Raw genomic sequence first — 27,102 nt, forward strand, 5'->3', positions numbered from 1 at the left:
CTTCTGTAGCACAACATTTCAAATGCTTTGATTCTCTTCCTTTCTGGTTGTCCCACAGTCCACGATTCACTACCATACAATGCTGTGCTCCGAACATACATTCTCAGAAATTTCTACTTCAGATTAAGGCTGCTTTTTGATACTATCAGACTTCTCTTGGCCAGGAATTCCCTCTCCGACTCTGCTACTCTGCTCTTTATGTCATCCTTCCCTCGTCCATCACGTGTTATTTTGCTTTCAAAGTTGCATTATTCCTGAACTTCATCTACTTGCCAGTTCCCAATTTTGATGTTACGTTTACTGTTGATGTCATTTCTGCTGCTATCCATTGCTTTGACCTTTCTTTGGTGTATTCCTCGTCAATATTCTGTCCTGATTATAATGTTCATTCCATTTAACAGGTCCTGTAATTCTTCTTCACTTTCACTGATGATAGTGATGTCATCAGCGAATCTTACCACACTGACATCCTTTCACCCTGAATTTTAGTCTCACTCTTGAACCTTCCATTCATAACCATAGTTGCTTCTTTGATATATAGATTGAACAGTACGAATGAAAGACTATATGCCTGTCTTACACCCTTTTTAATCCAAGCACTTTATCTTGGTCTCCCACTCTTATTGTTCCCTCTCAGTTCTTGTACATATTGCATATTACCCACATTTCCAATAGCTTACCCATATTTTCTCAGAATTTCAAACATCTTTAAGCATTTTACACTGTCCACATTTTCAAGGTAAACAAATCCTATGAGTTTTCCTCGATTTTTCTTAAAACTTGCCTCCATTATCAAGTGCAATATCGCACCTGCCCCTCTGGTACCTTTTAACTTACTTATAACCAAACTGGTTGTCATGTAAGAGATCCCAAATTTTCTTTTCAGTTCTGCTGTGTACTGCTCCTATCAGTAATTTGAAAGCATGTGCTGTTGTAAGCTCATTGTGTGATATATCTCATATTTATGTGGCTTTGACACCTTTGGGAAAGTCTCCCCTCTCTCACTCCCGCTACCAAGACTGTATTCTCCCACAACTGTCTTCTAGTCCTTCCCCTACAATAATATTCCTATCCACCATGATATTTAAGTTCTGACCGTTCTTTACAAATTTAATGCCCTCATACTCTCTCTCCCTCTCCAGCCTTCTCTCTCAACCCCCCCCCCCCCCCCGCCCCCCCAACACACACAGACACACACTTTTCATCTTCTGCTTGTAATGTTGGTATGTGTACCTTAACTATTGTTGTCGGTAATGGCTTGCTTCTGGTATGAAGAGGATAATCCTATCAATGCTCTTATGATGCCCTACCTTCCTATTCATAACAAATCTTTTGTAATGACAGATCTTGATAGATCTTATCTATATAAGCCTTTGCATTTCCATTTTTCAGCATTGAGACTCAGCATTACATACTCCAACTTACAGAATGTTATCGCTTCACATTTCTTTCAGTGTTTTTCTCATACTACCTGCCCCCATGGTAGACCATCATCTGAATGGGAAAATAATCATAATTTTTTTTGCCAATGGTGAGATCATAATGACAATTTTAATCACAGGCCATATTTCCTTTGGATACACATCATGTGTCTCATGATCCTCATGCTGTTGATGATCACTGATTCTTCCACCTTTAGGGTAGTTTCCAAGCCGAAAGGGAAGAGGGTCCCCGGCTATGGCTATGGCTATGGGCAGAATTAGGATGAATTCATATACTGCCATTGTTGATTATTTTTATTTAAAATATAAGTAGTGACTAGATTTGAACACACAATATTTTGCTTATTATTTAAAGATTCTATTCGTAGATCTCAGTGACCTTAGTGCATTTAGAATTTTAATTTGACTTTTTTAAAGTTAAATACTTTTAACTAAATTACAAGTACTACGGGACATGCACACACTACATTGAGTTTTTTATTAGAATAAGTCACTCCAACAAAATGTATAATTATCTCAATATCTGTAGTCCCCAACAATCAGTCTTTCCTTCTCACCCCGTCTGGTAAGTTTCCTCTGGCCCATGGTCTGGGTGACTCTTCCACACTCATCATTTCCTAAACCTCACCTATTCCTTTCCTTCACCCCTTTCCCTTCTCCTTCAACCTGTCTGCCAGAAGAATGAGACACTGGCTCCAAAAGCTTGTAGATTTAATTCCCTTTATATGGGTGTTCTCCTGCCACCACTCCCTGAGAATATTTTTTTTTTATCTGAAAATGAATAAATCTATCTGGAAATGAATAAATACAAAAAAGAGATTGTTACTACCAAAATAACATGATTTTTTCCACAAGAATAATTGCTCCTCATTGCTGATTAATCCATAAAAAAGCTGCTTATGCCCCCTCTCAACTTTCTTGTCAACTAATTAGAAATGGTAGTACAATGGCTTACTCAATTGCACATTAAACACTGCAAAATTTTATGTAAAATCAGTCTATGAAACTAAAAATTTATGAAGAATGGTTCTTACCTTGGGTTTTGGTCTGGCACACAGTTTTAATCAGCCAGGAAGTTTCAATGATTCTTATGTTTGAACTGTAGTTTGCATCTGTTGTTAATTTTTTTCTGGATTGCATATGGAGCATCAACTGCTGTCAATAAGAGCACTGTTTATTTATTCTGTTACCACATTTATTTCTTCTTTTTCTTTTTTTATTTCAGCAATACTGACTTACTTTCTCAACATAGGACATCCCATGCTTGCTTTTGTTACAAATTTACATCGTAATGTCTTATTTCCAATGATAAAGATTGGACAAAAAGAATATTTACAATGCCTAAGCCACATAAAAAAACACAGGTACTTGCAACAGTATGGGACCGCATATTCTAAGAAATTCTTGAAAAAGTAATAACTACAGTAGTAGCGCTGGGTGACACAATGCCTTTGACACCTTTAAATTACTTATTTTCGAGGAAACACTGAACAGGAAGGAACTGCAGTGCAGTGTGTTACAACTCAGTTTTTCTCACCGAGGAAAGATTCAATGGTTATTTACACTCCATTTGATTTTGCATGTATCTCCAGTCGATTTCTTAACGCATCGCCTAAAATGTGTTACTGTCATCCTTGCATCATATCTTTGAACGTGCTATGTCTTAGGGACATATTGCGTAACAAACAAATATCTCGTGCTGCTGCCTTTCGTCCTGCTGCTGTGTTGAGATCGTATAACTTGAGAAGCAGCTCAGCAGTAAACAAGTCAGGTAATGAACGCACTAAGGATGGTACCTGTAACAGAGAGACCAAATAATTCACTGTTACTGAATGATTTATAAAAGTTCTTCAATATGAGATTCAAAATATATAAAAAAGTGCAAAGGCGGTAACAAGTCAGCTTGCCAAAATGCTGTACCATTTGGATGACACTTGAGAGCTTTTTAAATATATATATGTATTTCCTCACTTCAGTGTACTTTTAGGAAGTAATCTCACTAAAGTTCAGTCAGAGAGCAGTAGAGACACTGTAAGCCAGTAATATATGGCAGGAAAGCTGCTCACAGTATGCCACATGGCACTATATGATGTGGTATTAAAATACCATAAAATTACCAGAGAGACATGAAGTATAGCATTCATCTATAAATGACTTACAATAAAACCAATGCTAAAAAGATGACAAAATGGAGCATGACAGATCTACATCCAGATTAATGTAAACATGGTATAGGATAAAGGCATTTACTGTGGGCAGTCATCCATCCATTCATTTATTGTATTCTGTACATTCTACCATCAAGGTGAACTATTAACAATGTGGAATGTGCTGAAACATACTTTAACAAAGATAAACTGATGTTAAAAATTAAATTTTACGCTGCACTCAAACATAAACTATCACTGTAATGTTACAAAAAATCTGAGTTTACACAGGCTACATACAACATACCAGAATTAGCAAGAACACTGTTTCTTTACACATGGGGCACAAGGGTGATTAAAATACATTTCTAGCTCAATATTTACCTGACCACATTGATAATAATACAAGAACAGCAGTTCTTTATACACTTTAAGGCTAAAGAAATATTGAGGAATACTGCTACTTGTCAAGCAAATAATGGAAATCTTGAATTAAGATAATTTGATGATTTCGAGAATAGATGGCAATAATTTACAAACTGGGTGGCTAAACAAGATTTGTTTTTCACTTTCTTTCATATTTCAAGGCATTTCCATTTTTTTTTTTTTTTTGCTTTGCATCTGATGGCAGCTGGAATACAGAACCCAACACTGAACCCTAAAAATAGAAGCAATGTCTACACAGATATTATTTTTCCTTTGTGTTGTGGTTATGTAAACCTCAGTTTATCTGAAATTGCACTAAATACCATCAACGAGGAAATGCACTGGAACATTAGTTTCAAATGCCCAATACACACCGATGAGCCCAAACATCATGATCACTGCCTAGTGTGAGAATGAATGCCACCTGGTGGAATTCGGAGCATATGGCACAGTAAGGTAAGTATAAAAGCTAAGCAGATGCAGATGGGAAAACCATAACCATCCTGGTGATGCTACAATCTGCAAACGGAGAAATCCACTGACATAAATGACTTTTGACAAAGGGCTGACTATTACACCCCAGCACCTGGGAATGAGCATCTTGGAATTAGCAGAGTTGGTTGGCTGTTGGTGTACTATTGTTTGTGAGCATTTATGGAAAGGTGGTTGAAGGACAATAACAAAGTGATGAATGTCCACACTTCATCGGTCTGTAAAGCAGGATAGGAGGTAATCTGTGCCAGATCTTATGACAGAGTACAATGCTGGTGCAGGCACAAGAGATTCGTAACACCACTTACCACACATTGTTAATGTACGGCTCTGTAGCAGATTATCCCTACATGTTACCTTGTGGAATCAGTGACATCATCAATTATGACTGCAGTGAATATGGGATGATCCAAATTGAACCATGGACCAATGCAAATGTGTCATCTGGTCAGATGAATCACATTTCTTATTATACCGGAATGGTGGGTCATGTCCGGATACAGGCGTATGGCTGCAGTGCAACACGGACACAGATTGGTGGAGGCAGTATTATGCTGTTGGGGACATTCAACTGGGTTTCCACATGACCTGTGGTAGCAGGCACAATGACAGCTGTGGACTACATGAATTTACTGCAGATCACCTGCATTCTTTCATGCTTGATCTCTTCCCTGATGGAATACAGAACCCAACACTGAACCCTAAACATAGAAGCAATGTCTACACAGAGCTTGCTTGCTTGCACGTCACAAACCCCAATTTGAGCACCTGTAAAGTGAGTGAAACACTTGGAGAGAAACTCTACCAACAAAAATGTGTGTCTTTCTGTACGTCTAGTAGTTTTTTAAGTAGTTGTCTTCTGAAACCCTGGAGGTACTTATGAATAACACCATATTAGCCTGAAAGATTTCAGTTATTGGTGCAAAAAGGGCAGTCAAATAAAATATTTCGTTTCCAAGCAGATGAATAGCTTTTCAAGCTATTCATTAATAAAACTAAGACAACTATCACATCAACGCAGCAGGAAAAACTCTCAATCTGTCTGAATAAGAATTTGATTTGTACTCTTCTCAAATGTGGAATGTTCATCTTAATGTTTACTTACAAGAGTAGGTGGCACAGCCTGGAGAACAATCTGTGATCTGTCCTTCCCACAGCGTACCATGAACTGCAGCAATCGGGTAGCAAAGTGTGTTTGGCGTGATATTTCCCCATCTCTAGTTGCTGCAATGGCTACATTGCGAAAAAAATGTTCCAGAGCTGAGGCAAGTGGCTCTTCGAGGGCAGGTCCAGCTGCTCCAGATGAAGATGTGGCAGATGAACTACCACTGCCAGACGTAGATGTAGTGCCGGGTCCAAAAACGAGGTCATCAGTCACACTTAGCCGTAAGAGCTTGGTTGCAGGACCACAACCATCTGGTTCCTGTGTATAAAATAATAAGTTACAAGGACTGAAATGCCACAAATAATTCTCTTCAATTATTCAAATAGCTATCAGTGACACTTTCATATAACATTGTATAATATACGTACTTATAAATTGTTGAACCACAGCTTGAAGAAGAGCACCTTTTTTTTTTAACAAAAAAAAAAAAAAAAAACAGAAAAAAGGAAAGAAAGAGACACACAGTAATAACAGATTTGGTCTTCTCTATAAAGATGATAATATAGAAGCAACGTAAAAAAGGAAAAGATGTCATATTCCTTTTCTTAGGCACAGGGGAGGATTCTGAAAGTGCAGAAACACACAAAATATTTGGATGACTTGAAAGTAGATTGCAATGATGCACTTTTGTTAATCAGCATAGTTTCAACAATTTTATTTAGCATAAAAATGAGTAGTAGTGTATGGATGCATGGGGCACAGGTTACAATGGGCACAAGTGCAGAGTTCATAACCTTGGATAGGAATAATGGTCCGGGAATGTCATACATTTTCATGAGGGGGTTAGGAGCTTAGGGGGTCAACCGAAGAAGACCATGGTGGCTGTTAGGAGGATTTTAGGGAGAGAGAATCTAATTCCAGGGCTTGATTTGAGAAAGGCATTCACCCACCCACTACCACTTTTACACACACCTCATCACTGGTAAAGCAAAGGCAGAGCAACATATGATTACTTTATCAACTAATGTGTGTTCAATGTATTGTTTTTTATGTAGGAACAATCACCATCAATCTGACAGAGTGCATGAATAGATGCAAGAACTATCTACCTTGGGGACATATAGCACTACTAGTTACTGAACATGCACTCAGCATGAGTCAAAGGATGTTGGTGCCTGCTACAGCACATGAGGCGTTTGGATCCTCCCACACAGCACTAGTTCCCCTGCACTCTGGATACGTCAATTTGCTCTTCAACATATCCTCAAATCCCACCATCCTCTAGGACTTTACTTCCATTAACATACACCCCACCCCTTGTTTTCTCCTTTTTTATTTTATATACTTTTAATTTACAAATTATCAGATAATATTCCTAGACAGTACTTACCTTCAAAAGGTAGAATGTAGTACTGTCGATACACACATATAGAAGTGCCCCACCATTTTAGTTTTAGGAATTATTAGTTTCTTCCCTAGGGAGAAGAAAGAGATATGCTGGGGAAGGTTAAAAGGGAAGGGTAGGTCACTGAAACCTCAGGATGAGAAGGATTCACCTGTAGAGAGGCAAGAGAGGCTAAGATGAAGGGGGAGGCATCGGAAAGAGTAAGTCAGAGATACAATAAATGGTATACAATAAATATCACAATAAAATTTGTTCATCAGTTGCAAATATATTTTTATTTCGCGAAATAATATGTTTGCAGCTGAGATCTGAATTTTATACCACAATTTCTGAAAAATAGCAGCTATTCATAAACTATAATAAATTTAAAGTATAATGAAAAATAAGAGTGGGGAGGGGGGGAGGGGGGAAGGGCAGCAGGTGGGGGTAATATGTCACGGAGTGTAAGTGTACAAGGGCATTGGGACTGGGGGAAGTATTGGAGGGCAAATTTCCATCCCAGTGTCTGGGACACTAGTGTTGATTGGGAGGATCCCAATACCTCATGTGGTGTGTCAGGAACTCAGGTTCACTTAAGTCATGATGTAGACCAGGTTTAGGAACTGTGTCCACTGATAAGCATAGACTGTTTAAACACGTGAAATGGACATAACTTAGTTGATAAATAAAGTGCAGTTTGAACAGTGTCTTTGGCTTTACCAGTGGTTGGGCAGGTGCTAAATACTGTCTGTATGTGGAATGTTTCACAGTGGGGACGACTGAAGGAACCTTGGGGCAGGGATAGTGGTCTGGCAATGTCTTATGGTTCGACTAGGAGGTGTGTGTGTGTGTGTGTGTGTGTGTGTGTGTGTGTGTGATATTAGGGAGAGAGGGTGCCATTAAAAGGTTTGACTTCGGGGGAATCACTGCCTTGATGGAGAAATGTATTGAGACACTCAAAAACTGAGTGGTAATGGGTGACAATATGGGATGGGGCAGCCGTATTTTAGTCTTTTTTGCAAAAAATTATGAAAAGGATAGCTGCTACTCACCATACGGCAGAGGGAGATGCTGAGTCACAGATAGCCAAAACAGAATGACTGTCAAACAAATAAGCTTTCGGCCCAAAAGGCCTTCATCGAGATGCTGAGTTGCAGGTAGGCAAACAAATAGACTGTCAAACAAGTAGGCTTTCAGCCAAAAAGGCCTTTATCGGAATTACACAACATACACACTCATGCGAACACAACTCACACACCGTGACCACAGTTTCTGGCTGCCGAGGCCATGTGATGGGAGAAGCAGTCAGGATGGTAGAGGTAAGGAGGAGGCTGGGGCAGGGAGGGGGAGGAATAGCAGGATACGGGTGGGTGACGATAAAGTGTTGCTTGTGGGAGCATACAGGGACGAGGTGGGGAGAGGGTAGGGCAGCCAGGTGCAGTCAGGAGGCTAGATGGAGGATAGGGAGGAGGGTGGGTGGACATGGAAAAGGAGAGAAGTGAAATGGCTGGGTGTGTTGATTGAATAGAGGACTGTCTACTGCTAGAGTGGGAACAGAGAAGGGGATAGGTGGGTAAAGGACAAGCAAGGTTGAGGCTAGGAGGGTTACAGGCATGTACGATAAATGGTACGGAGAGTTCCCACTTGCGTAATTCAGAAAAGCTGGAGTTGGCAGTAAGGATCCAGATGGCATAGGCTGCGAAGCAGTCATTGAAATGAAGAATGTTTCATTGGGCAGCATGCACAGCAACTGGGTGGTTCAGCTGTTTTTTGGTCAGAGTTTGTCGGTGGCCATTCGTGCGGACAAACAGCTTGTTGGTTGTCGCATCCACATAGAAAGCAGCACAGTGGTTGCAGCTTAGCTTGTAGATCAAATAATTGGTTTCACAGGTAGCCCTGCCTTTGATGGTACAGGTGATAATTGTGATCGAACTGGAATAGATGGTGGTAGGAGGATGTATGACACAGGCTTTGCAGCTACGTCTATTACATGAATATGAGCCATGAGGCAAGGGGTTGGGAGCAAGGGTTGTGAAAGGATGGATGCAGATATTGTGCAGGTTTAGTGGGTGGCGGAATACCACTATGGGAATGGTGGGAAGGATAGTAGGTAGGACATTCCTCTTTTCAGGACACAACGAGAGGCAGTCGAAACCTTGGCAGAGAATGTGATTCAGTTGGGGTTTGCGATTCTGGATGGTTAGAAAGGATTCCACTAGATGGCCCATGAATTGGTTGGCATAGGATGGTGCCATGTGGGTGCCCAAAGACGTACCTCATATTCGTTCATAGGTAATGCCTTCAAAGGAGAAGTAATTGTGGGTAACGGTGTTATTGGTCATGGCGATCAGGAAGGAGGTAGTAAGTTTAGAATCTGTCGGGCATTGTGAAAGGCAGTGTTCAATAGCAGAAAGGCCATGGGCATTAGGATTGTTCGTGCACAGGGAGGTGGCATCAATAGTGACGGACAGGACACCGTATGGTAAAAGGACAGGAACTGTGGAGAGTCGGTGGAGGATATAGTTGGTATCTTTTATATAGGAGGGTATGTTGCAGATAATAGGCTGAGGTCGTTTGTGTATGAGAGCAGAGATTCTCTCAGTGGGGGCATAGTAACCAGACACAATGGGTCGTTGGGCTTATGGGCTTCAGACGGTAGGAGTGTGGGTAGTGGTAGGGATGAGGAGAAAGATGAACTCCGAGGTCAGGTCTTGGACGTGCCTCAGCATTTCAGGAGAGACTGGAGAGGCTGTTTGTGTATTTACATGTTTTTATCATCCACCATGGATCCTTACTCCTTCCATCTGCGTGAATACAGAATAGTTCCTTATCTCTAGCTAGAACACAGTCCCACATACTGTTCCTGGTTGTTGCTTGGCTCATGGAACCCCTAATGGTCCCACCATCAAATTACCCATCTCTGGCTGCAACCTGTCCTTCTACTATGACCTCCATCTATTTAGATTTCACCAGTCCTTAATGCTCACCAACACAGTCCTGTAAAACCATGTCAATCAGGCCCAAATCTCCTTGCAATACATCCTCTCTATCTGTAAAATTATCCTGCTATGCAATCACCGTGTGTTACATTTGCATAACTTCTTAACCATCTTTCCCCAAATCCTTCAATATGGAAGCTAACTTTACATACACAGAAAGAAGCCCAATCCACCATCTAAAAACTGATCCCGGCTTTATAATGCTACCTGCTGTCAGAGTCTAAACTGCTGGTTTGAACTGCAAGGATTACATGGCAGAGGGACCCCATCAGCTGTCAGAGATCATCCACTTAAAAATACTGCTGCAGTGATCCCATTCTAGAAATCCAGCAGGATCTCCAATCTCTCCACAAATCCTTAGGCACATCCCAGAACCTCTCCCCAGAGTCCATCTCTCTCCTCAGCTCTACCACTCCCCACACTCCTACCTTCTACATGCTTCCTAAGTCCATAAATCCAACCACCCAGGGCGCCCCATTGTGTCCAGTTACTGTCCTCCTACTGATAGAATCTCTGCTCTCACCGACCAAACAACTTCAGCCTCTTACCCGCAATCTGCCCTCCTATATAGCAACAATTTCTTCCACTGACTCTCCATAGTTCCTGTTCCTTTACCGCGTGGTGTTCTGTGGCTCTCCATAGTTCCTGTTCCTTTACCGCGTGGTGCTCTGCTCGTCACTATTGATGCCACCTCCCTTTACACTAACATCCACAGTACCCATGGACTTTCTGCTATAGAACACTGCCTTTCCCAATGCCTGACAGATTCCAAACTTATTACCTCCTTCCTAGTCGCCACAACCAACTATATCGTCAACCACTATTGCTTCTCTTTGAAGACATCACCTAGAAACAAACCCGGGGTATGGCTATGGACACATGCATGGCACCATCCTATGCAAATTATTCATGGGCCATATAGCAGAATTCTTTCTAACCACACAGAATCCCAAACCCCTCACCTGGTTCAGATTCATTGATGATATCTTTGTGATCTGGATAGAAGGTATGGACATCGTAACGAAATTCTTCCAGAATTTCAATTCTTTCTTCCCCAAACGCTACACCTGGAGCTCCTCAACCCAACAAGCCATCATCCTCAATGTTGACCTCCATCTCAAAGATGTCTACATCAGTACCTCCATCCATATCGAACCTACCAAGTACAAACAATACCTTCACTTCGACAGCTGCCACCTATTCCCTACAAAGACGTCCCTTCCAAACAGCCTTGCCACATGTGGCCATCACACTTGTAGTGACAAGCAATCCCTCTTGAAATATACCAAGGGTCTCACTAATGCCTCCACAGACCGTGATTATCCTCCCAACCTTCTACAAAAACAGATCTCCCACGCCTCATCTCTGTAGCTACCCACCACCTCTCCCTCCTCATGACTCAGTACCACCCAGGACTGGAGCAACTGAATCACATTCTCCACCAGGGTTTCGACTACCATTCGCCATGCCCTGAAATAAGGAATGTCCCCACCCCCTCCTCCCTGTGGTTCTCCACCACCCACTGAAGCTACACAATATCCTCCCCCTGCACCCAACACCTTGTCCCATGGCTTGAATAGAACTAGATATAAGACCTGTCTCTTCACCACCTACTTAAATTTGATAAGAAGCATCATCTATCCCACTACCTGTGAAACCAATCACGTGTTCTACTAGCTAAGTTGTAATCACTGTGCTGCATTCTATGTGAGCACGACAACCAGCAAGCTGTCTGTTCGCATGAATGGTCACCGACAAACTGGCCAAGAAACAGCTGGATCACCCAGTTGCTGAGCATGCTGCACAACGTGATGTTCTTCATTCCAAAGACCACTTCACAGCCTGTGCCATTTACATTCTTACCACCAAAATCAACTTTTCTGAACTGTGCAGGCGGGAACTCTCCTACATCCCCATACTGCTCCTGGCATCAACCTTCATTAGTCATCGTCCTTTACCCACCTCTCCCCTTCCCTGTTGCCATTCTAACACTACACAGCCCTCTGTTCCATCAGCACACTAACGGACTTTTTATTTCTCTCCTTTTCCATGGCTGCCCAACCTTTTCCCGTCCTCCAACTAACCTCCTCCTGACTGCATCTAGCTGCCCTATCCACTCCTCACCTTGACCCTGTATGGCCTCACAAGCAGCATTTTACTGTCCCCCATCATTACCCTGCTATCCCTCCCATCCCTCCCCCAGTCTCCTCCTTAGCTCCACCACCTAGACTGCTGCCCATCAAGCACTGCAGCTTGTAGTCAGTCCTCAGCGCAGCAGTGGCTGTGGTCACGTGTGTGAGAGTTGTGCATCTGTGTGTGTGTGTGTGTGTGTTTAATTCCAATGAAGGACTTCTTGGCCAAAACTTTTTGTTGTGCCTATCCACGACACGTCATCTCCACTATACAGTGAGTAGTAATGATCGTTTTCATATTAAGTCATTATTGCATCCTGGATTTTCCTACATTTGTTAAAGCATAACAGCAGTAGTACAGCTGTTTAGTATGGCATGCACTTGCAAAAACCTCAAAAGCAACAACTTGTCTTGTCACACAGTGCCCCCCCCCCCCCCCCCACACCTTGAATACTTAATGAGTCATTCTCCACTGAGGTTATGAATTAATCAAGCCCTGAAATAAAATCTTCCTTCCCTAATATCTTCCCACCTCTGTCCACCATCACATCTGTATCTATACTTAAACGGTGTGTGGTGGAGGTTACTTCCTATACCCTTATTATGTCACTCCACTCTTATTCCATTCAAAAATGGTGTGCTGAAAGAATGACTGTTGGTGTGGTGGCGGGTGAGCACGAATCTTTCTAATTTTACTTTAACATCTTTTCATGAGATGTATGAAGGAGAAGGCAATATATTGGGTGACTTGTCTAGGAACATACACTCCCAGAATTTTGACAGTACACCTCTCCATGATGCAAACTACATGTAATATTTTATATTTTGGTGTTTCTGGGTTGATCAAAAAAAGTAACCATTGTAGATCTTCCTTAGTGAAGCAAATAAGAAAACAGAATTTAGTATTTCAGTCTTTTTCCGAGCATCCGATGTTTCAGGTTCAATATAGTCACTCAGTGACTGAATAGACTGCTTTGATCCATTTGACTTAAAGAAATACGAAAACTTCTTATGATTTTCTGTCAAACTGGTAGACAGAATTTTACTTTTAAACTCACTGAACACTTTATGTGTGACATAAATAACTGATTGTATGCCGAATTGAGGGTTATCCACTCAATATTTATAACTGTTGTAAGTAGTTTACTTCAATAGTTAAAAGGTAAGCATGACTCATGATTATCTTCAAAATAAACCTTTTTGTATTATAAAAACAATTATGGATTTTGGATGTTTTGACAATCTATTCTTTTATGATTAAATTTGAATTTTATCCAATAAATTGATTAGCCAGTTAGGAAATAAAGAATTAAAATATTTAGAAAAGATATCTTAATTCATATACCAATTATGTTAAACTGATATTGAATGTGGAAAGTCTGATGTAGAAAATAATCAGAAATGAGATTACTGTTGGCTATCAAGAAAGTAACCAGCCACAAAAAGCCTTTAACTAATCTTCCTTGAAAAAGATAATGCACAGTAAAAATTTTAAGACATAACATAGTGCACATGGTACTGCATGTGGCATTCTTTGAAACCAAATGATGTTCCAGGAAGTGCTGCATTAAGCTATCGTTGGTTAAGTTGAAGAAGACTGTGACAGGGAATTTGATTCCACAACAGTTTAGAAATGTCTCATAGCAAACTTGACAAAAATACTTTGAAGAAAATAAAAGAAGTTGGCATGACACACAAGTGAGACTTTTTTCTGCCTTCTTTCGATTTGTGTACAGCATCTTGCTCATTCCTATCAAATCTACAGTCTATTTTCCTCTAATACTATAACATGTCTGAGAAACTTACACATAACAGTATTCATGTTTTGCAGTTTGCAATACTTCAATGAACCTAATTTTAACAAACCTTTCTGGAGGACATAAACAGAAACATGGCAACTGGTTTCCTTTTTATGTAAACATGTAAATAATTATGCCTAAAGATAATATATTGATTTTCAGACTGATTGTCATACCTCTCCTTCTGCCTCGCGCCGAGTGCGACTGCGTTTCCTTGAATTGTGTCCACCAGTTCCCTGCATGGAACTGTTCTGTGCTTCCAACGCAGCATACACACAGTATGCACAGAGTTTTGCCAATGCTGAAGACTGAGGCTCAACTAGCTCATCACTCCTGCATAAGTAATAGAAAATTTTCAAAACAAAATCTATGAAGTAAGCATTCAACTTCAGTACAAGTTATGTGAGTTAACAGCCTCACATGTGGATTAGAGTAAAACAAGTAATGATTAACTGAAGCTAATGGAATAGAACCACTCATTCTCACACAATCTCAAGTTAGTTTACTGTTGATCTGTCATTATCTCACAGCACTACTTGATCACACCCTGTCAACGTTCATCTGAATTTCCTTTTATTATTTCCTGTTGACTACATGTTCTTCTTCCCACTCATTTACACAAGGTGTTAATTAATTGTAAGAAATGTGAGGTGCTTTAATGGAACTGACTTTGATTAGGCAATCATTACACACAGAATGTCTATCTATTGGCAAACAGTTATATTATACTTAGTAAAAACTCATTCTTTTAATTGTGGTTGAATCAGTGATCATTTGGAATGATGAGGTCATTGTCATGAACTAAATGCATGTGGTTTTCTCCTTGAAACTGAGAAGCATACGGCATAATGCAGTGTGTAGCCTGACCACAGATCTACAGAGTCGAGGGCCAAGGTCTATGAGACATTCTCTCTGATGTTACAGCACAGCTATTTTTTGTTGGGCTGTGTGTGTGTGGGGTGGGGGGGGGGGGGGGTGGGTGGGGGGGGGGGGGGTTGCACATGCGCACTGGGCGGGGATTTGATAAATAAATAGTATATTAGTACAATAATGTTTTTTACAATTGCAGTATGAACTGCGAGCAGTATGGTATTCCCATGTGAGTTGTACTGTATGTTAATTTTAAGAAAATATAAAGGCTTACTTATCAAATGAAATGACTGCGAGTTTATTTAAGTTCCAGAAAATGATCTGCAGTAATGGACTAACAGCAAAGTAGGAGAAGAGGATCAGCTATGAGGTAAACACCAAATACCCTGACATCAAGATTATTTACTACAAAAGCAGGATAGCAAAGACATGACAACTCGAAATTGAAGAAATTTTTGAGCAATACAAAAATGAGTGGATCAGAGTGAATTGCTTTACTATAACAGTCAAAAACACTGCTGATAAACAGCATGGAATGCAGAAAGTTCTCTCATTTCAGTATCTGAAACAAAAGATGCTTCACTGACTAACTGCAAGTACAAAATGAAGTTGGTGGCCTGCATGCAAAGAAATCTTACTTTATTTGTGACCAGACATAACTTAAACATACATATACATCAATTTTGTGAGCAGTTAATTCATACCGCATTGCCATAATGATGGATGTAATGGTTACTGTGTTTTTGGTCACTTCTTGGACCAAAATAAATTGTTTTCTACATTTTTTCAAAGGTTTTTTTTTTCATTTTTTAAAATAACTGCTAAGGATCATTCAGTTAGCAAAAGACCTTGCTAAAACACTCTACATTTTTAACTATGGCAAATCCCTATGAAAAAATGTCTGACATACTTACAGTAGCTGATTGTTTAGGTATTTGGGTAAGACCTGCAGCAGCAGAGCCTGAGTACACTGTTCAATGTCAAGATGAAACACAGCTAATGCTAAATCGGCTCCTCTGTCCAGTTCTTCGCGATGGCGATACTTCATCACTTCCTGAAATGCATGAATTATTCATAAATAGTCATACAATATAAGTTCTCAGTGAAAGAGCTAAAGATTCTTTTCAGCCAAACACATGGAAATTCATAACATAACAAGGCTATGTACAAAACATTAGCAAACGTAACAGCTGTTGTTCCGAACATCTGATCCAGTACAATTGCACTGATGTAATCCAAAAAGTGCACATGATCATTAGGTTTCAAAGTTTGCTGTAATTCTACAAATATGCCATGTTTGTTGAGAAAGTAAGAAATTTTCGAAGCTCAAGAGGAAGAAATTGCTCGATAACTCACCTCACTCATTTTCCTTGGGAGGACAATAATACTTTCTGTTATCATTATTTTAAAATTTGTAATCTTATCAAAGAACTAAAATAATATGAAAAATAAATCATGAAGCTTGGTCCTTTTTTAGTATGTATTACTGTTAAATATACACCAATTACATATGTGCCAGTAAGGCTTTAAATAACAGCATAAATGGCCAGTTTCCAAGGCCCGATATTCTTCTATGCGGCTGGTCTCCAAAGTGTTAATAAAAGTGATGAAGACTACAGTTTAATGTCTGATGTCCACGTGGATGGATATGTATGTGTGTGCGACTGTATACCTGTCCTTTTTTCCCCCAAGGTGAGTCTTTCCGCTCCCGGGATTGGAATGACTCCTTACCCTCTCCCTTAAAACCCACATCCTTTCATCTTTCCCTCTCCTTCCCTCTTTCCTGACGAAGCAACCAGGGGTTGCAAAAGCTCGAAATTTTGTGTGTGTGTTTGTGTGTTTTTTATTGTGCCTATCTACCAGCGCTTTCCCGTTTGGTAAGTCATGGAATCTTTGTTTTTAATATATTTTTCCCATGTGGAATGTTTCTTTCTATTTTATTGATCCATATTAATAGAAAACTTAGGTTGCTGGAATATAATATGTATATTAGGGTAGATTGATATGCACCAAATAGAAGACATGCTGAATAAAAGGCTTGCATGTATGAAAGAGGATAAATTGCTTAGCTTTAACTTTCAGGCAAAATCCTCTTCAGGGATAAAAAAAATCTTTCTCCTGACACTAAAGCCCGCTTGCGGTAAGTAGTGATCTTGGCTGGAGTGGATTATGGGGAAACAGAAAGAGTGCAGAGTTGAGAGGGGGCAGGGGGCTGCGACAGGACAGGAGGGAGTTAGGAATGATGAGGTTGGCGAGAGTCATGTAAGTGTGTTAGATTTGTGGGGGTTGGGGAAATTATCCACTTACTACATCAAAAAATTCATCTAATGAGTAGAAGGAGTTGCCATTAACAAATTCTTTTAATTTCCTTTTAAATGCTATATGGCTATCTGTCAGACTTTTGATGCTATTAGGTAAGTGACCAAAGACTTTTGTGGCAGCATAATTTACCCCCTTCTGAGACAAAGTTAGATTTAACCTTGAGTAGTGAAGATCATACTTTCTCCTAGTGTTGTAGCCATGTACACTGCTATTACTTCTGAATTCGTTCGGATTGTTAATAACAAATTTCATAAGTGAATATATATATTGTGAGGCTACAGTGAAGATCTCTAGCTCTTTAAATAAGTCTCTGCAGGATGATCTTGGATGAACTCCAGCAATTATTCTGATTACACACTTTTGTGCAATGAACACTCTTTTACTCAATGATGAGTTACCCCAGAATATGATGCCATACGAAGGTAGAGAATGAAAATAGGTGTGGTAAGCTAATGTACTCAGATGTTTATTGCCTAAATTTGCAATGACCCTAATAGCATAAATAGCTGAACTCGGGGAAGAACAGTTTGGATTCCGTAGAAATGTTGGAACACGTGAGGCAATACTGACCTTACGACTTATCTTAGAAGAAAGATTAAGAAAAGGCAAACCTACGTTTCTAGCATTTGTAGACTTAGAGAAAGCTTTTGACAATGTTAACTGGAATACTCTCTTTCAAATTCTAAAGGTGGCAGGGGTAAAATACAGGGAGCAAAAGGCTATTTACAGTTTGTACAGAAACCAGATGGCAGTTATAAGAGTCGAGGGGCATGAAAGGGAAGCAGTGGTTGGGAAAGGAGTAAGACAGTGTTGTAGCCTCTCCCCGATGTTATTCAATCTGTATATTGAGCAAGCAGTAAAGGAAACAAAAGAAAAATTCGGAGTAGGTATTAAAATCCATGGAGAAGAAATAAAAACTTTGAGGTTTGCCGATGACATTGTTATTTTGTCAGAGACAGCAAAGGACTTGGAAGAGCAGTTGAACGGAATGGACAGTGTCTTGAAAGGAGGATATAAGATGAACATCAACAAAAGCAAAACGAGGATAATGGAATGTAGTCAAATTAAGTCGGGTGATGCTGAGGGAATTAGATTAGGAAATGAGGCACTTAAAGTAGTAAAGGAGTTTTGCTATTTAGGGAGTAAAATAACCGATGATGGTCGAAGTAGAGAGGATATAAAATGTAGACTGGCAATGGCAAGGAAAGCGTTTCTCAAGAAGAGGAATTTGTTAACATCGAGTATAGATTTAAGTGTCAGGAAGTCGTTTCTGAAAGTATTTGTATGGAGTGTAGCCATGTATGGAAGTGAAACATGGACGATAAATAGTTTGGACAAGAAGAGAATAGAAGCTTTCGAAATGTGGTGCTACAGAAGAATGCTGAAGATAAGGTGGGTAGATCACGTAACTAATGAGGAGGTATTGAATAGGATTGGGGAGAAGAGAAGTTTGTGGCACAACTTGACTAGAAGAAGGGATCGGTTGGTAGGACATGTTTTGAGGCATCAAGGGATCACAAATTTAGCATTGGAGGGCAGTGTGGAGGGTAAAAATCGTAGAGGGAGACCAAGAGATGACTACACTAAGCAGATTCAGAAGGATGTAGGTTGCAGTAGATACTGGGAGATGAAGAAGCTTGCACAGGATAGAGTAGCATGGAGAGCTGCATCAAACCAGTCTCAGGACTGAAGACCACAACAACAACAACAACAACAGCTGAACTCAAATGTTTCAGCAGATTCTCAGTGTGTTTTTTCCAGTTCAACCCCTCATCAATGCATACACCTAGAAATTTTGAGTATTCTACCTTAGCTACCGATTTCTGATCGAAGTCTATATTTATTAAAGGTGTCATTTTATTTACTGTGTGGAACTGTATATACTGTGTTTTGTCAAAGTTTAATGAGAGCTCATTTGCAGTGAACCACTTAATGATTTTCTGAAACACATCGTTTACAATTTCACTAGTTAATTCTTGTCTGGTGGGTGCGATAGCTATACTTGTATCATCAGCAAAAAGTACCAGCTTTGCATCTTTGTGAATATAGAATGGCAAGTCATTAACATATATTAAGAACAGTGTGCAGGAGAGATAGCAGGTATTTCCACTGATGCGAAAGTAGGAGATGACTTGGAGGAATTAAACAAGGGGTTAGGTGGAAGATTCAAAGTAGAGAGTCAAAGGGGTATGTAAGGTTACAATGAGCAAGCTTGCATTGATAGAAAGTAACAGGGGGCTGATACAGCACATGATGTGAAACAGTAATTGCAGTCAACCAGTGTGCAGTTTGTCTTCTTCATGTGGGATGTGCAAGTCCTTGTCTTGTAGTACTGACTTGGCCCTCACTATTGGGCCTCTCACTGTGCTGCTGGACCAGTCTCATATAAATGTCTGCTATTAGTAACTTATATTTATTTTGAATTAGATCTGCACATGGCTCTATCATGTTGAGTATTGTGCATGGTATGTCACCATTACCCACATTTTTCTGCTTGCCAGTTAACATAAATTGCAACCACATGGCTACAGCACAGCTGTCATATATTGATTATTGTCCACTTTCTGTTAATCATTGCTATCCACTTATTGTTAACTGTACCTAATGCTGCCATTGCATCTTCATATCTTATAACTATGTTAATCTTAGCTAGGAGTCCATTTCTATTTCATCAGAGTTTTACTCACCCAGTTTGTGAGGTCTTTAGCTTATCCTGGTGCTCACTTATTACCTTACTGCCTACGACTTGACTGAGAGAACAAAAAATATTGCACTTCTAAAATAAACAACAATGAAAATTGTTCTCCCTGCTGTAAGGCTTGCCCTGTGCATCCTCCTATCACACCTATATCAGCCCAGTAACAAGCAAAATGTATACTATGAAAAGGAGAGCAAACAGTGAAACAACATGTTATTTACCAGCTGTTACGTAAACAATGTTCAGCCTTTTACATTGCCATCACTACCAAGAAGTTATAAGTTAGGATCAATGGACATAGGCAGAGGGTATGTGTATACTGGCAGCACACAATTTCTTGTTGCAGAGCATGCTCTACAACATAACAGTCATGACCTCAGTGCCCATTTCACCACATGTGCCACCTGGATTCTTGTCCCAGACGCCAGTTTCTCACAGCTCTGTACATGGGAACTGGCACTACAACACATCCTTGGTTCTCGCTACCCATTTGGACTTAATTTACATTAATTTCTTCAGCCTCAGCATTTCTTTAGCCTCAGCATTTCTTCACAATAACTCTTCTTTTCTTCTTTCCCTATTAGTTTTCCACATTGTTCATTTCCTGATGCCTCTGCAGCTGATGACCCATGCATGTGTCCGACAACTAGAACTGAAATTGGCATGTGACCATCGGCACTGGACGTTGGTGCAGTGGAGGAGAGTTTCACGGTCTCATGAATCCAGATACATTCTTCATATGCTGACGGGAGAGAGCAAATCTGTCTTCCAGGGGAACAGCCCCTTGACACTTGTGCTGTGGGATGGAGACAATCTGGCAGTGGCTCCATTACTCTCTGGGAAAATTCACATGGGTTCAGTAGAGCTCATGCAAGGCACCATACTGTCCAACAAGTATTGTACACTGGGACTACATACACCCCTTCGTGACGATCATATTTTCAGGGGGCAGTGGCATTTTTCAACAAGTTAATGTGCCACGGCACAAGGCCAGGAGCGTGATGGAGTGGTTTGAGGAACACAGTAGTGAGTTCCAATCGATGTGATTGCCCCCCCCAACCTGTCAGATCTGCACCCGATCGAACATATATGGGATGTGGTTGAATGTGACGTTACGAGCTCATTGGCCTCACCTCCCCGGAATTTATGCGACTTAGGTGACTTGTGTGTGCAGATGTGGTACCAACACCTCCAGCGACCTACCAAGGCCTCATTGCTTCCATGCCATGACACATCGCCACTGTTATCCATGCCAAAGGTGAACATAACAGCTGTTAAGTCGGTGGTCATAATGTTCCAACTGATCAGTGTAAGTCTCCTATATTGTAAATAAAAATGGAAACCTTACGTCATCACTTGCAGCGCATGCATTTACACAGTCTGATTATGGCCACTGGCAGGTAAGAAGTGACACCTCCACTCTGCAATGCTTATGTGATTGCTGTCGCAAGAAAATTTTCGGAGTTAATGATAGCCACTGAATGTTTTCACTCAGTCCAATATTTGCCTGAACTTATGCATTTGTCACACTTTCTGCTATTTTGGTTACACAGCATAGTATCTATTTATTTATTTTTTAATTGCACGCTTTACATTCATGTGTTTTTGGTCCATGTATTGCGCACAATGGTTTACGACTGGGGCAGAATGCTGAAGTGTGCTCTAGATTGCAGCAACAGTAGCATTTAGAAACTGCTAGATAAACTCTGGATCTGAGGGCTTGGAATCTTATATGCATATAACTCTTTGCGAATAGCACATTTTGCACTTAATGGGTCACTTCTCTTATATAGTGAAACAAAACATTGGTAATCAGTTTAGTTTCTGATCGTGTACTGACGTCAGATGTGGCTTAAGGCTCAATAATTTTTCCACTGAAGTTCACCACAAATATCTCTTACAGAAATTCATCTTTGATGCTGGCAGGAACCTCATATACTGCTAAGAGGTATCTTTTCTTCTTATGAGCTTCACATTTGGTACCCAGTATTTCTGAGGCTTTGTCCATAAACTTCTTGCAGATTTTCTGGTTACTTGTTTCTGTTTCGACAACACTCACAGCTGTTATACCTTATCTGATCCTAAGATGACATTTATCTGGATTTGATTCTTTTAGTGTGTGTTTCTTTCATGTGTTTAGTATATTATTTACTTGTATATTTTAAAGATGAAGTTGCAAAGTGTGTAGTCTTTCACTGTTAGATCTTGGCTGCAACTGAGAATATGTTTTTGTTCACTGAGTCTGTAGCAGCAATGACGTTACATGATAATGTTGTTTGTTGTTGATACTTTCTGAACTTTGCATTTACTGATTCTACAGTTTAAATCCTGAATTTAACTCTGAGCAATCACAAGCAGCTATTTTGTGGTGTAGTCTGGCATCCTCTACCTGCAATTTCTCTATCTGTGCCTCTAGCTTAGATTGTTAACAGGCCCTGGGGATTGGTTTCTGCTGCATTGATGACACTTCACTGAAGGAATCTTTTTGGCCTTCAGATTTCCAAGATTTTGACCATGAAGGACATATTGTTCAAGACAGTGTGGTAGGTTAGTGTGTCTTTATTTGGTACATCATTTTCGGGTGGAGTCACACATCCACAGTCCATCATACTCAGGTGTAGCTGTGGGAAATTCAATGGTAGCAGTGGCCTATTTCAACAGATGTTATCTTCGATGGCACATTTTATGGCAAACAATATCTATATGTGATGAAATGTGATTACTTCTGCACAGTTCAATGATGTGATCACTTTCCAGCTAACTAGCTTGTAGTGATGAAAGATGTATCTAATGTTTCTTCTTAACTAGCACAAGTATTTATTTCCAGGACACACAGTAAGTTATGTTGGCTCTGCATGTATTGCAGTTTGATGTTATAAAGTCACTGAGCATACACCTGCTACGTATTGTAGTTTGGTGTTGTAAGGTCACTGAGCTCACACATGCTAGTTAAGCTGTGCCCCTCATCACACTGTTAAGAACTCAAATGTACTAAGCACACTGTGTGACCTGCTTCTGTCTGCAAACACCCTCGTTCTATTTGCACACTTTCACAAGTAAGGCTCAATTTTTGAGGGAGCGCTATTGATCTTTGTGGCCTCTTATGTATCTATGCATACTTCTTCAGTTTGTTCCACCTCACTTACATCTAATACAACATGGATAAATACAAATCTACTCACCAAGCGGCAGCACAAAGTAATTTCTAACATATTCTACTCTACAATACTTCATTATAGTTATGGGAATAATTTTATTTATGTTTATGGATTTTAATACTTTAAAAGTGTATCTTAATCTCTCCTCGTGATTCTTTTATTGATAGACAATCACAATTTGTGTATAAACACTGCGAAGTAATGAAGAAGAAACTAAGGGCACAGTGGAATCAGTGAAGGTAAAAGACTGTTTACTCATTCCTCACTGAAACTGATGAAAGATAGCAGCTGTTTTAGTAATTATTTATATTTCACACACTTTGCATCGCACACAAAATATGTATCTCTGGTAAAGAAACAAAAAATATTAAGTATACATACACACTTTCTTTCATAAATCAATTCATTATATTGATGATCAGCAGAAAGAAAACTGGCGTTCTATGGATTGGAGTGTGGAATGTCAGATCCCTTAATAGGGCAGGTAGGTTAGAAAATTTAAAAAGAGAAATAGATAGGTTGAAGTTAGATATAGTGGGAATTAGTGAAGTTCGGTGGCAGGAGGAACAAGACTTTTGGTCAGGTGAATACAGGGTTATAAATACAAAATCAAATAGGGGTAATGCAGGAATAGGTTTAATAATGAATAAAAAAATAGGAGAGCGGGTAAGCTACTACCAACAGCATAGTGAACACATTATTGTGGCCAAGATAGACATGAAGCCCATGCCTACTACAGTAGTACAAGTTTATATGCCAACAAGCTCTGCAGATGATGAAGAAATTGATGAAATGTATGATGAGATAAAAGAAAATATTCAGGTAGTGAAGGGAGATGAAAATTTAATAGTCATGGGTGACTGGAATTCGAGAGTAGGAAAAGGGAGAGAAGGAAACATAGTGGGTGAATATGGATTGGGGGAGAGAAATGAAAGAGGAAGCCATCTGGTAGAATTTTGCACAGAGCATTACTTAATCATAGCTAACACTTGGTTCAAGAATCATAAAAGACGGTTATATACATGGAAGAATCCTGGAGATACTAGAAGGTATCAGATAGATTATATAATGGTAAGACAGAGATTTAGGAACCAGATTTTAAATTGTAAGACATTTCCAGGGGCAGATGTGGACTCTGACCACAATCTATTGGTTATGACCTGTAGATTAAAACTGAAGAAACTGCAAAAAGGTGGGAATTTAAGGAGATGGGACCTGGATAAACTGACTAAACCAGAGGTTGTACAGAGTTTTAGGGAGAGCATTAGGCAACAACTGACAGGAATGGGGGAAAGAAATACAGTAGAAGGGGAATGGGTAGCTCTGAGGGATGAAGTAGTGAAGGCAGCAGAGGATCAAGTAGGTAAAAAGACGAGGGCTAGCAGAAATCCTTGAGTAACAGAAGAAATACTGAATTTAACTGATGAAAAGAGAAAATATAAAAATGCAGTAAATGAAGCAGGTAAAAAGGAATACAAACGTCTCAAAATGATATCAACAGGCAGTGCAAAATGGCTAGAGGACAAATGTAAGGATGTAGAGACTTATCTCACTAGAGGTAAGATAGATACTGCCTACAGGAAAATTAAAGAGACCTTTGGAGAAAGGAGAACCACTTGCATGAATATCAAGAGCTCAGATGGAAATCCAGTTCTAAGCAAATAAGGGAAAGCAGAAAGGTGGAGGGAGTATATAGAGGGTCTATACAAGGGCGATGTACTTGAGGACAATATTATGGAAATGGAAGAGGATGTAGATGATGAAATTGGAGATATGATACTGCGTGAAGAGTTTGACAGAACACTGAAAGACCAGAGTCGAAACAAGGCCCCGGGAGTAGACAACATTCCATTGGAACTACTGACAGCCTTGGGAGAGCCAGTCCTGACAAAACTCTACCATCTGGTGAGCAAGATGTATGAGACAGGTGAAATACCCTCAGACTTCAAGAAGAATATAATAATTCCAATCCCAAAGAAAGCAGGTGTTGACAGATGGGAAAATTACCAAACTATCAGTTTAATAAGTCACAGCTGCAAAATACTAACATGAATTCTTTACAGACGAATGGAAAAACTGGTAGAAGCTGACCTCGGCGAAGATCAGTTTGGATTCCGCAGAAATATTGGAACATGTGAAGCAATACTGATCCTACGACTTATCTTAGAAAATAGATTAAGGAAAGGCAAACATACTTTTCTAGCATTTGTAGACTTAGATAAATCTTTTGACAATTTTGACTGGAATACTCTCTTTCAAATTCTAAAGGTGGCAGGGGTAAAATACAGGGAGCGAAAGGCTATTTACAATTTGTACAGAAACCAGATGGCAGTTAAAAGAGTCGAGGGTCAGGAAAGGGAAGCAGTGGTTGGGAAGGGAGAGAGACAGGGTTGTAGCCTATCCCCGATGTTATTCAATCTGTATAAGCAGTGAAGGAAACAAAAGAAAAATTAGGAGTAGGTATTAAAGTCCATGGAGAAGAAATAAAAACGTTGAGGTTCGCTGATGACATTGTAATTCTGTCAGAGACAGCAAAGGACTTGGAAGAGCAGCTGAACGGAATGGACAGTGTCTTGAAAGAAGGATATAAGATGAACATCAACAAAAGCAAAACAGGGTAATGGAATGTAGTCGAATTAAGTCGGGTGATGCTGAGGGAATTAGATTAGGAAATAAGACACTTAAAGCAGTAAAGAAGTTTTGCTATTTGGGGAGCAAAATAACTGATGATGGCCGAAGTAGAGAGGATATAAAATGTAGACTGGCAATGGCAAGGAAAGCGTTCCTGAAGAAGAGAAATTTGTTAACATCGAGTATAGATTTAAGTGTCAGGAAGTCGTTTCTGAAAGTATTTGTATGGAGTGTAGCCATGTATGGAAGTAAAACATGGACAATAAATAGTTTGGACAAGAAGAGAATAGAAGCTTTCGAAATGTGGTGCTACAGAAGAATGCTGAAGGTTAGATGGGTAGATCACATAACTAATGAGGAGGTATTGAATAGAATTGGGGAGAAGAGGAGTTTGTGGCACAACTTGACAAGAAGAAGGGACTGGTTGGTAGGACATGTTCTGAGGCATCAAGGGATCACAAATTTAGCATTGGAGGGCAGTGTGGAGGGGAGAGCTGCATCAAACCAGTCTCATGACTGAAGACTACTGGTCTTCGGTCCAGAGACTGGTTTGATGCAGCTCTCCATGCTACTCTATTCTGTGAAAGCTTCTTCATCTCCCAGTACCTATTGCAACCTACATCCTTCTGAAACTGTTTAGTGTATTCATCTCTTGATCACCCTCTGTGATTTTTACCCTCCACGCTGCCCTCCAATACTAAATTGGTGATCCCTTGATGCCTCAGAATATGCCCTACCAACTGATCCCTTCTTCTAGTCAATTCTATTGAATACCTCCTCATTAGTTATGTGATCTACCCATCTAATCTTCAGCATTCTTCTGTAGCACCACATTTCGAAAGCTTCTATTCTCTTCTTGTCTAAACTATTTATTGTCCATGTTTTACTTCCATACATGGCTACACTCCATACAAATACTTTCAGAAACGACTTCCTGACACTTAAATCTATACTCGATGTTAACAAATTTCTCTTCTTCAGAAACGCTTTCCTTGCCATTGCCAGTTTACATTTTATATCCTTTCTACTTCAACCATCATCAGTTATTTTGCTCCCCAAATAGCAAAACTCTTTTACTACTGTAAGCGTCTCATTTCCTAATCTAATTCCCGCAGCATCACCTGATTTAATTCGACTACATTCCTTTATTCTCGTTTTGCTTTTGTTGATGTTCATATTATATCCTCCTTTCAAGACCATGTCCATTCCGTTCACCTGCTCTTCCAAATCCTTTGCTGTCTCTGACAGAATTAAAATGTCATCGACGAACCTCAAAGGTTTTATTTCTTCTCCATGGATTTTAACACCTACTCCGAATTTTCCTTTTGTTTCCTTCACTGCTAGCTCAATATACAGATTGAATAACATCGAGGAGAGGCTACAGCCCTGTCTCACTCCCTTCCCAACCACTGCTTCCCTTTCATGCCCCTCGACTCTTATAACTGCCATCTGGTTTCTGTACAAATTGTAAATAGCCTTTCGCTCCCTGTATTTTAC

The 27,102-nt window shown here is 39.9% G+C and overlaps 1 protein-coding gene across 1 annotated transcript in view; it reads right to left on the reverse strand.

The window, feature by feature from the left end:
• Positions 1-2,584: 2,584 nt before the first annotated feature.
• Positions 2,585-27,102, reverse strand: part of LOC126187348 (mediator of RNA polymerase II transcription subunit 24) — a 171,154-nt gene continuing 146,636 nt past the window's right edge. Inside the window, exons 16-19 of the mRNA XM_049928372.1 lie at positions 15,711-15,850; positions 14,103-14,259; positions 5,613-5,930; positions 2,585-3,238 (exon numbers count right to left, since the gene is read on the reverse strand). Of these exons, the coding sequence (XP_049784329.1) occupies positions 3,071-3,238; positions 5,613-5,930; positions 14,103-14,259; positions 15,711-15,850 (783 nt within the window). The 3' untranslated portion in view covers positions 2,585-3,070. The remainder of the gene's footprint in view (positions 3,239-5,612; positions 5,931-14,102; positions 14,260-15,710; positions 15,851-27,102) is intronic.

Source organism: Schistocerca cancellata, chromosome 5 (genome assembly GCF_023864275.1).
Source record: "Schistocerca cancellata isolate TAMUIC-IGC-003103 chromosome 5, iqSchCanc2.1, whole genome shotgun sequence".
Taxonomy (NCBI): domain Eukaryota; kingdom Metazoa; phylum Arthropoda; class Insecta; order Orthoptera; family Acrididae; genus Schistocerca; species Schistocerca cancellata.